Source organism: Amaranthus tricolor, chromosome 12, assembly GCF_026212465.1.
Source record: "Amaranthus tricolor cultivar Red isolate AtriRed21 chromosome 12, ASM2621246v1, whole genome shotgun sequence".
Taxonomy (NCBI): Eukaryota; Viridiplantae; Streptophyta; class Magnoliopsida; order Caryophyllales; family Amaranthaceae; genus Amaranthus; species Amaranthus tricolor.
In genome coordinates this window covers 16161297-16172932 of record NC_080058.1, presented here as the reverse complement: position 1 = coordinate 16172932, position 11636 = coordinate 16161297, and the positions used below count along the sequence as shown (strand labels likewise).

The 11636-nt window shown below is 30.9% G+C and overlaps 1 protein-coding gene across 1 annotated transcript; it reads right to left on the bottom strand.

Annotated features, from left to right (window-relative positions):
• Positions 1-1407: 1407 nt before the first annotated feature.
• Positions 1408-7528, bottom strand: LOC130828866 (glutathione S-transferase-like). The gene is made up of 3 exons (XM_057694888.1): positions 7208-7528; positions 2170-2218; positions 1408-2080 (listed from the first exon to the last, which is right to left on the bottom strand). Exons 1-3 carry the CDS (start codon positions 7352-7354, stop codon positions 1632-1634), a joined length of 645 nt encoding a protein of 214 aa, XP_057550871.1. The 5' UTR covers positions 7355-7528; the 3' UTR covers positions 1408-1631.
• Positions 7529-11636: the final 4108 nt, after the last annotated feature.

Here is an 11636-nt window from a genome sequence, read left to right as displayed (position 1 = left end):
CTACCTTTTGTAAGATCCAAAGACCAGCAAGCTGATATACTTACAAAGGCAGTAACTTTAAAGACTTTTGAGCAGACATTATGCAAGTTAGGTATTGATAACCAGAAGACCTAACTTGAGGGGAGTGTAGGAAAGTGCTAAAATTAAGTTGATATTATTTTGTGAATTATTCACTGAATATTCTGTGATTATTGTATTTTATTTGTTGCCTTTTTGTACTCATTCATTTCATGTATAAATAGATTATGTATTAGCCTAATCAAATCAATACAAAGCAGTATTCAAACCATAATTACTTCTTAATTCCGCATTTTACTTTCTTTCAAAATCATCTCCTCGTCACCGTCACCATAACGATAATGGTGACGACTTTTTATTGTCTACTTCTTGTCCTTCTCTTCAACTGTTTCCTCTTGATTGAAGGGTTGAATTATGGGTCCTATTTAATTGCTTCACTATAAGAATATTTCGAGGATTTATTGGTTTATAATTGAAAATAAAGTATGGGTTATTCTTGGTGTATGATGAAATTTCATCATCTCACCCTCTTAAATCGCGAATAATGGAGACAGGAGAAAGAATGGCCATGATTCCTGACGGTTCGAAGCACAACACTACGTGTGTTTAATTTTTTTAAGTGTTCTCTATAATATAAATAACATTTGGGGTTAAAGACTCAAAAATTATCACCGAGAAGTATTATTTAGGCAAGTGGCTTTTTACATTCACATAAGATAAGGATTAAGCTTATTGATCCCCACAGATAGCGTCAAACTGTTTCAGTAATGAAATAAAAAAGTGCAAAAAAGACACTTAAATATCTGGAAATAAGATGTAGTCGGGGATAACTGTCAGTATGCTAAAAGTACTTATGATCCTTCCATTGTTGAGACCTCAAATCTTGCAATACAATCTTAGCCTTGCTCGGGGGTGATTTCTCAGAAAACCCATCCGACGCTCAAGTCAAATCGGAAAATAGAAATCAATGAATGTATGATATTGAATGAATACAAGATTAACGAATTATAAGATAAGTTCAGATCAATTGAAGAAATATTTGGTTAAGTATATATTGTAAGTAGGAGGGCGATGTATTTTAGCAGAGTAACTATGAGAATATAAAAACTTCGGGTGCAAATGAGATATGCAACAAGTATTTTAGTTATAACGGTAGAATGGAGGTTGATTAGTGACTTAAGGGACATCATAGGTATGATGGGAGGTAGTGGTAGGTAATGGTGAGTAGTAGGTAGTTATTTTAGAAAGTTAGTGGACCAAGATGGGTGGTTTAGAGTTTGATTAATGAGTTATTTATTTGGCCCCATAACACACATCTTGAGTACTAAATACCCACCATTAATCAAAGAAAGAAGTGCTTTCATAAGCTTTCATATGCCACAAGATGTATTTAAATCCAAAGCAAAACATTCTAAATTTTTAACTCTTATACATGAACTACATATAGAATCTCTTAACAAAACACTGATCACTGGTCTTATTATCAACCTCATACATCACAATTCACAAAGTAAAACTCACTCAACAAAAACACCACATCAGATCTATTTGCCTAAACAACCATAGTTCATAATACTAGAGCACAACATATTTTGAACTATATATAGTTCAATTCATGCTTGTTTATCCATGTTTAAAACTTTTGCTGAAGCAGGGCGGGCCATGATATTCTTGCACCAAGCACTGACATGAGGACGTTCATCCAACAAATGCTGCACTTTTGAGCCCATCATGTACTTCAGTCCAGGCAAGTGATTAAGATCAGCTAAGGTGTAAGCATCACCCGCTATGTACTTAGTCTTCGACAAACGAGCTTCGTAAACATCAAGGACCTTTGCTAACTTAGTTGTGTGTTCTTCGACTGCCGCCTCATCAGTTTGCAAACCGAACATGCCCTTGTAAACAAGCTCCCAAGCGAGTTTGCTCACTACAGGATCGAATTGGTGAGCCTCCACTTCCATCCAAACTGCTAGGTCCGCCATTTCTTTTCCTTGCTTGTATATAAGGGGTGTTCCATGGTTTTCATATGTGTATGCTATGTATTTTGTAATCGCTCTTGATTCTGTTTATAAAAAGAAATTAATCTTCGATTACACAAACTTTAAAACGTATAATTGATGAAAACGATGAAGTAAATGAAATTGATTTTACCAAAGAGCTTGATATCTCCATCTTCAAGAGCTGGTACTTGTCCAAATGGCTGGAAATAAACAAAGTCTTACATTATTTCTCAAGATATGTAATTAATGGTACGGAATTGACGAGAAAATAAAAGCCCATGTTAAAATACATTTACTCCCTCCGAATAATTGTCCCCTTTTCGTTACTTAAACTCGACGACTGAGATCGTATATTGGTACGTGTTCAAGTGTCGGATACATCTAAATAATTATTTTTACGCCTAAAATGAAGTGTTTAAGTGTGAAACCAATGTCCAGCATCAAGGATAACTTTTAAGCATAGTTTTACACTATTCATTGATCTTTTTGATTTATATTTGGGAAATTTAACGTGATAACCCAAATTCAGCTTTTCCACGTGGTAGACAAACTTTTTTTAATCTACGTAGTGACTTTGACCTTCTAATTTTTTAACATGGTAGACAAAAGAAATGTTTTTTTTTAACTTTACGGTATTTTTATTCAATGTAATGATATTTTTTTTAAGAAAAAACAAACATTAATGTAATTGACCAAATATACGGAATACAGTCTAAGTATTTACTTAATTTAACAAAAAACTTAATATTTTTAATAAAAGCTCAAAGTCACTACGTGAATTTTAAAAAACATTTTGTGAATTTAACTAGATAACAATCATAATTTAATTTAAAATATATGCTACATCTGGCCAACTTAGAATATGTGGGGTATATTCATTTATCAATAACATTTAAATAAATAATTATCATTCAAATAAAAAGAATATTGGAGCTCTATTGAGTGAAAAAGATGTGATAAGAATAATAGAATTTGAACTGGTTTCTCACAAAATCCAAAGTAAACTTGGATTATTTCGAAAACAAAGTTGAAATAAAAAGTGATGCATCCTTCGACAGTAGTGGTGCATCCACATTTTTGAAAATAACATTGCTCTATAGAGTGGACTATTCAAACCCCAAAGGTGTATAAATACTCCACGTTTCCAATGTGCCCAAGGCTTAATCACCTTTTCCTATTCTTAAACTTTTTTTTTTTTGGAGGAATCCTATTCTTAAACTTGGATAAAAAATTTTAATATGTAATACTCCCTCCGTTCCTATTTGATCTTCCTATTTGGGTATTTCACAAAGATTAAGAAAAAGAGAATCTTTGGTGGTTGTGGGTATTATTTTAATTATATAATAGTGGAAAGTAATGATTGTATTGGAAGTATGAGGTTGTAGTGGGTATTATTTTAATTAAATAGTAGTGTGAAGTAATAATTGTATTGAAAGTATGAGAGAGAAAATAATTATAAATAAAAGAAAAGGGGTAAAAGTGGGGTTTTAAGGGGTAAAAGTGGGATAAAAACTTTCTAAAAATAGAAAGTATTCTAAAGTGGAAGAACTTTTGAAACTACCCGTTATAGTAATGTGGAAGATCAAAAAGGAACGGAGGGGGTAACATTTTAAGGAAACATATATTAATTGTCAAGGAACCAATTCAACCAAAAGTTCAAGTTGATATTTGAAGCCCCAAAATATATTATATACTTTAACACGCCCCCTCACACGAGAGCCCTTTGGGCTAGAAGTGTAAATGCAACACAGATTTTCCTAATACCTAGCGCTAAATATTACATTTTAAATGAGGGGTGTTTGAGATTCGAACCTGTAACCTCTTATCACGTTGGCCACTGATACCATGTCAAGGAACCAAATCAACCAAAAGCTTAGGCTGATGGTTGATTACCCAGAATATGTTATACACTCTAACATTAATAATCTAAAATTTTATCCATCCGTTGTGAATAATTTTAACTTTGAATTATGTTTTAATAAACTAACATTTTTCCTTAGTTTGTGGTCAGCATACTAATTGAAAACGTTGATAGCAAACTAAGGACAAAAGTTGAAATATTATAAAATAAAATGTGATTATAATAGCAAAATTAAGGTCAAAGGTTAGAGTATTAAAAAATAATCCAAATATGGAATTATTAACAATAGATAGATGATAGGTTGAATTATTAATACAATTTTTTCTAATTTTAACCATCAACTTTAATTTTTGATTGAATTCTTAAAATATATTATATGTTACTCCCTCTGTCCCATCAGATTGGCATCATTTTTCATTTTGGTATGTCCCACTTATTTGCATTATTTCTAGTTTTGGATAATGACCCACCACTTTCTTTTAATCTTATTCATATATTTTAACTCTCTTTAAATTTCATCCATACAGTTCTTTCTCCTTCTTCATTTATTATCACTATCATAAAATTTACCCATTTTCTCTTTGATGCAAATCAAAAAAGACAGATGAATATATCATTATTGATTATAAATATTCATCCGAAACTATTACCAAATGATATACAATATGAAAGAAGATCAAATGCATTCAATGTAAGTAAAAAACCAACTAAATTACTAAATTAAAATTTTAAACTTTTAATTAAGACCTCATAATATATTATGCTCTAATATATAGCTTATATAATAGTTGATAAATCATTGACAAACTTTTAATATGATGTTTAAGGTCTTAAGATATGCTATATTATTCAACATATAAAGTATATGAAAATTGAAGTCATTACGCCCTGTAGATTTGATTATACATTTTCTATTTATTATAAATGTTTATGACTTTGCCATATTTTCATTTTTAGTTATAGTCCATATTATTTTTAGCACATCATTAAGGTCATTTCATATAATTTGGGACATGTGCCAATTTTATATTATAGACCCTTATAATATAAAAAAAATAAATAAATTATTAATATATTATTAAAACTCTCCATTAAACTTACAATCCAAATAGCCAATTTATAAAATTTTAAATGGAAGATAGATTTTTGAAAACGAAATACCACAGTACAAATCATTAACTTTTTTCTTATAATTAGTTCACAAATTTTAAGAAAGCTAATAATATTTGGCTTTTTATTACATAATAACCGTTAAGTAAAATAACATACGGGTATTTACAGAAATTAAAACAATTAATAAAATAAGTATAAAAATGAATTCTTTCAGCCCCTCCAATAGTAAGACCCCGTATATTAACTTCTTTGCCCAAGCTAATCGACCACGAAACATGTCATAAATGGATTATCCCCTGAACTTAATATGTTTATGTCTTACTTGTACTGATTATTATCGTTTTATTCTCTACTTACAACTTATTGAAATAACAATATACTTTGTATCAAATTCAAAACGGCAAGAAAGTAATTCAAACATAATAGCATGTGCAAATAGAGATATTATTTGACTTGTGAGTTGTGATATTGGAAATACCACGTAGCATTATGTGATTTTTCATTCAGATCGTCTGTTCGGTGATACCAGTACAATTTAATTTAGCACAAATATTAAAGAATTATAAATTGATAGCAAAATATAATTATTGTGAATTAATTAGATATGAAGTAGAACTGTAGAAGTATATTTTTCCAGTTCTATTATACATACTACATTTAATTTTTTTACACAATTTAATATATTATTTTAATCATTTATATATTGGATTATTATTTACATCTAAAAGTTACAAAAATATGATATTATAATCTATTCAAATAAGATCTCACTTAACTATATTTTCTTACATATAAACTGTAATATATAAAATAAGTTTGAATGATATATGAATAATATCAATAACCATCACGTAACAAATACCCACTCTGTCACATATAGTATGAATCAAAAAAAAATTGTGGTTTTTTTTAAAAAAGGTGGATGATGGTAATAAATAAAGAAAGAAAATGAATTGTGTGGATAAAAATAAAAGAGTGTTAAAATGTATGGATGAGATTAAAAGGTTGTGGTAGGCCATACTTCAAAAATAAAAATGATGCAAATTAAATGGGACGAAGGGAATATATCACAATGGAGTAAGTATATTATACTGTTAAATTAAATAAGTATATTATTGACAACATTCATCGCTCAAGTTTATTTTATACGTTGCAGCTAATGTATAAGAAAAAAATTATATTCAATAACTGAAATTTTTTTAGCCATCTAATCATATACTTTCATAATAGTAACTTTTTATAATTTTTAAATATGGATAATTCAATATATAAATAATTAAAATAATATATTAAATTGCTTAAAAATTATTTATATTTAGTCACTTTATAGATTAAATAGGTTATTAATCTACCATATTTTGATATTTATCTTAATCTTTAAACTTTTTTATCTGAAATAGTGATTTTATATAACATTAATTATTAATTTTACCACACTTAAAATTTTTTTTTTATTAAACTGAGACTTTTAAGTTAATCAATATAAAAAATTATAAAAATATAATAGTCAAATATATAACAAAAATCTAATGAGATGTAACATTGATATATTGTATATTTTATGTAATCTAAAAAATCTTAGTGAATTAAACTCCTCAATCCTTGTAGAATAAAAATAACATTAAAAAATTGAATAAAAGTTAAGAAGTACTACAAAATCATGTCGATGTCGTCAAAGCAAACATAAAATTTTGAATATGGTTTCAATTGTTATTCATATTAAAAATAATATTTAATAATATTAATTGAACGAAATTAATTTTACCATACTAAAGAAAAATTTTCGTTGGATAATTAATTTGCTAGCAAATCGCTCATTCAACTTTATTTATTCTACTAATAACTGAAACTGAATAGCTTTATGAAGGTTTGAAAGTTATATGCCTTAAAATTACAAATTCTCATGAAATAATGAACACTAATTTTTTATTAAAAAATGTTTTGTGAATTTCCTAGGAAGTTCACCTAAATAATATTGTACTAATTCTTGTATGAGATGACCTCATCGTAAAATATACTTGAATTAAATAGTCCAATAATAGAAATTTTTAGCTAATTATGTACTTTTTATTTTAAGATTATCTTACCGTGAGACGGTCTCGTACAAAACGAGCTGAAAATATTTTCCATGAATCATAAACTTTGATGAAAATTTAATTTACAGTGACAAAAAAAATTACAACTCCTGGCAGAGAATAAAGTAGAAAAAACTTACGTTAAGGGAGAGAAATGGTTGTTGCTTATGAGCGCCAGATTTCATATCAACGACAAGGAGTTCGTAGTCGAGCTCCTTCTCATTAAGGGCTGCCAACACACGAATGGAAGCACCACCCTGAGGGACTCCATGAACCTTGATTCCCATTGCTTTCTTTTGTTCTTCTGAATATTTTATTAATTATTTTTTGAGGTTCAGATTTTAGAATTTAGAATAATTATAGATGTATATAATTAATGTCCGATGAATGCTGGTAACTCCAAAGGGGTATTATGCATGGGTCCATTATTAGGCGTCTAGAAACAAGTGTAGTGTTTATACTAGAATTCTCCACCACCACATTTCTTTACTATCTTTATCCTTGACTTTTAATCTATCATTTACGTCAATGATTACGTAACTTCCCATCTTTTGTAAGCCGTCCTAAGGTTGAACACATATGTACGTAGCCACATGTAATATTGGGTTGGGAATAGTATCGGTTCAAAAGTTACAAATTGATTATATTATAAAATTATATTCAATAAATGCATTAACACTATATTTGAATTGAGAGATATAGAAGTAAAAAAAATGATAGGATCTGAAAGAGTAGAAGATATCTTCTTTGAATACCTGAACAAATTACTTACTAATACATTCAAGAATCAAAGTTAAAGTCTCAAGAACAAGTCCTACACATGTACCCAAAACAAAATAGAATTTGTGCAACCCCAACAACCCCTATTAAGCAATTAAGAACAAAATATATAAGCCAACACAAAGATTTAAGTGGTTCACCCCTAATTGGGTTGTATCCAGTGTCCTAGCCTAGATGTCTTATTACTCCTTCAATAGTTCTCCAATGGAGATACAATCTTGAAATCAATATGTTTGGTTCTTCTATGGAACGTATTTTGATTTCTAGCCAAATGTATTGCGCTTTGGCTTTCACAATGCACACAAACCAAACTTAGCCTTGGACACAACTGCCCTATGAGACCCTTCAACCATTTAGCCTTCATGAAAGATTTTGTTGCCGCTATATACTCCATTTCCGTTGAAGATAAAGCCGTAACCTCTTGTAGAGAAGACATCCAACTAATCCCTGTACCACCCAAAGTGAATACCATACCCGAAGTTGACTTCCTTCCATCTAGGTCACCCGTAAAATCAGAATTACAATAACCAGTGAGCCCGGTGTCGTCTATCCTAAACTTGAGGCATACATCTGATGTACCCTTCAAATATCTAAGAAGCCATTTCACTGCATCCCAATGTCGTTTCCCCAGATTTGCCATGTATCTACGAACCATGCTAACCGCTTGTGCTATATCAGGGCGGCTACATACCATAGCGTACATTATACTCTCGATGGCATTTATGTATGGAATACCCCTCATGTCTTCTTCCTCTTGCTTGGTTCGAGGGCATAAATCCTTTGAAAGCATAAAGTGAGAACTAAGAGGAGTAGAAACAATCTTGGCGTTATCCATCGAAAATCTTTTCAACATCAAGAGGAGAGAAACAATCTGAGGGTATAAGAAACCATTCTTTCTATCCCAAATCTTTCATGTCAAACTCTTTTGACAATTGACTCTTTAGCTCCACAACCTCAAGCATGCTCTTGAAGAAACCAACATATCATCCACATACAACACTAAGTAGATCAAAGGCCCCGCATCCGTACTCCTCATGTAGACACAACTATCATACTATTTAGCTGCAAAATTATGTACCATCTTGAAAGCATTAAACATCCTATACCATTGCCTCGGAGATTGCTTCAAGCCATATAATGACTTCTCCAACTTACACTCATAATTTTCCTTTTTGAACCCCTCAAAGCCTTTCGGTTGTTTCATGTACATCTCCTCTCAAGATCACCGTGGAGAAATGTTGTCTTTACATCTAATTGATGTAACTTCAAGTCCTCCATCGCCACCAAAGCTAGTAGGGCTCTAATCAAAGAATGTTTCACCACAGCAGAGAACACCTCATGGAAATCAATGCCTTTGACATGAGAATAACCTTTTGCAACCACTCTTGCTTTGTAGATAGGACCACTTTCACGAGACAATCTTTTTTTCTTCTTGAAGAACAACTTCCAACCCACTATCCTCTTGTTATTGGGTGCTTTCATTATAGACCAAGTACCCTTCTTCTCCAGAGACTCCATCTCTTGTTTCATGCTTCCAAGACATTTACTCACATCTACCATACTCATGGCTTCCCTGAAAGAACCCGGATCATAACCGCCTCTTGCGATCGTGAGAGCATAGGTGAAACAGCCCAAACCAAGGTAAAAAATATAATAATATTGTCTACAGAGCATAGCGGAAGACTTATAGAAGTCTAGGCTGAATCCAACCTGTAGCTCGATAGCCGCAGTAAACCAATATCAGAGTATTTAAAACTTTTTACATAATTAAGTGATTATTTACAAAACATCATAAAATCATTACAATTTAATTATACATATATCTAATTTACAAAATGTATTTCCAAAAGAAGTCCTCGCCTCGTCCGTAACACATAATACATGTAGGCATCCTTTCCACCGTGCAGAGCTAACCTGAATGGATCTATCCTCCGTAATGGATAGGTCCCATCAAAGACTGTCAACAATTAAATTGTTGAGTAATCCAACAAACTATTATATTTTATATACCAGTCGCTAACATACATCTTCAATTAAATTCTTTATTTGCTCAATTAGTAACTCATTATAAAAGATTAATTTATCAATACCCAAACTCTTTTAAAAGACCGTTTGGTATCAACATAAATACAACTAAGAAACTTTAGTTCATAGTAAGTCAAAATACGGCTATAACTTTACAAGTTAATAGCAGAAATCAAAATGTGGCTATTACTTTACAAGTCAATAGCGAAACAATTCGACAAATGAAACATATGATTTCATTTGTGAAACAAACAAAACTTTATATACCAAACGTATTTATTCAAATCTCATATTAAAATAATGATATAACACTTAAAAGTGTGGAAATATATGGACCGTCTGGAAGTAGCCTTGATCTAAATCCTGAGAACACGGGTGATCGTCATCACCGAAAATACGGGTTTTGCAAGAACGAAACAGGATCGGGGGCTCGAGATCGACCCGAATAACCATTACCTAATATCAAGATATAAGATTTCACAATAATCTGGATACAAGTATCCGTTTCCAATTCCCAAAAATGGACGTTTTTCAATGTCAATCATTTTAATATAAAATGAATCAATAAATCACTTGATTTTCTTTGAAATTAATAACCATAACTCATTTTCATAGTACAATATATTTAAAAGCTCATATTTATAAAGTTGTGAACATACAAAACATAATTTTGATCAAGGACTAGAAGCAAAGTCAAACGAAGTCAAAATCCAAAATTTCGAACACCAAATATCAAATTAGAAAACCAAAGAACTTCATTGATGCATTTGAACAAACGCCTTGTGTACATCAACTTATAATGCCAAAAGGTAATAATCCAAGCTCCCGTTTTCATCACCATCAATAATACTCAACAAACTCATACTATCCATAATACCCAATAAAGAAGCATAAAATAATCTTAAATACTTGATTAAAGAAATACCCAATTGAAATCCCAATGTGAACAATTAATCTCATGATTGGTTATTCGCAATTTTCATGATAGTCTGTTAGTATTTTGGTCATAACTCTCCCATACAAACGCATTTGGGGCCGATTCAAGTGGCTACACGACCCTGACTCATAGCTCTACAATTCTTATGAAGACACTAAAACCCAGAAACAATCAGGACGACCCTGAAAATGGCAAAACAGAAACCTCATTGTCGATGTTCATAACAGCCTATTAGTATTTTGGACATAATTCCCTCTTACGAACTCATTTTGGGGCGATTCAAGTGCCCACGTGACTTCGATTTGGAGCTCTACAAATCTTATGAAGACACCAGAACCCAAAAACAATCACAACTGACCCGAAAATGGCCAAAACAGAATGCTTAGTTTCTGTCAATATCCAAAATACTAAATTTTATACTAGAAACCAAATAACCCAATTGACCAATACTAATCAACACCAAAAACAACCCGAACACTAATGGAATTCATATACTTATCTTAAATTTAAGTTGATACTTAAATTTGAATCAAAGACCCAAATTGAATCCATAATTACTAAACTACTTTAAAACATTCAATTAATACTTAAATAAAATAGTTTGTGGGTTACCTTTGAGCAAGATTAATTCCACACAAAATTTCAGAAAATCAAAAGCAAGATCCACTTTAGCTAGTAAGTTCTTCAATGGTTTAATGGACTTCAAACTAGCCTCCTCTTGATGCAACATTAATTAACCATAAAAATCCTAACATAAAACAATCAAATATCAATTTGAGGCCCTATTAGCCATGAAATTAATATACAAGTATGAAATTAAGAACACA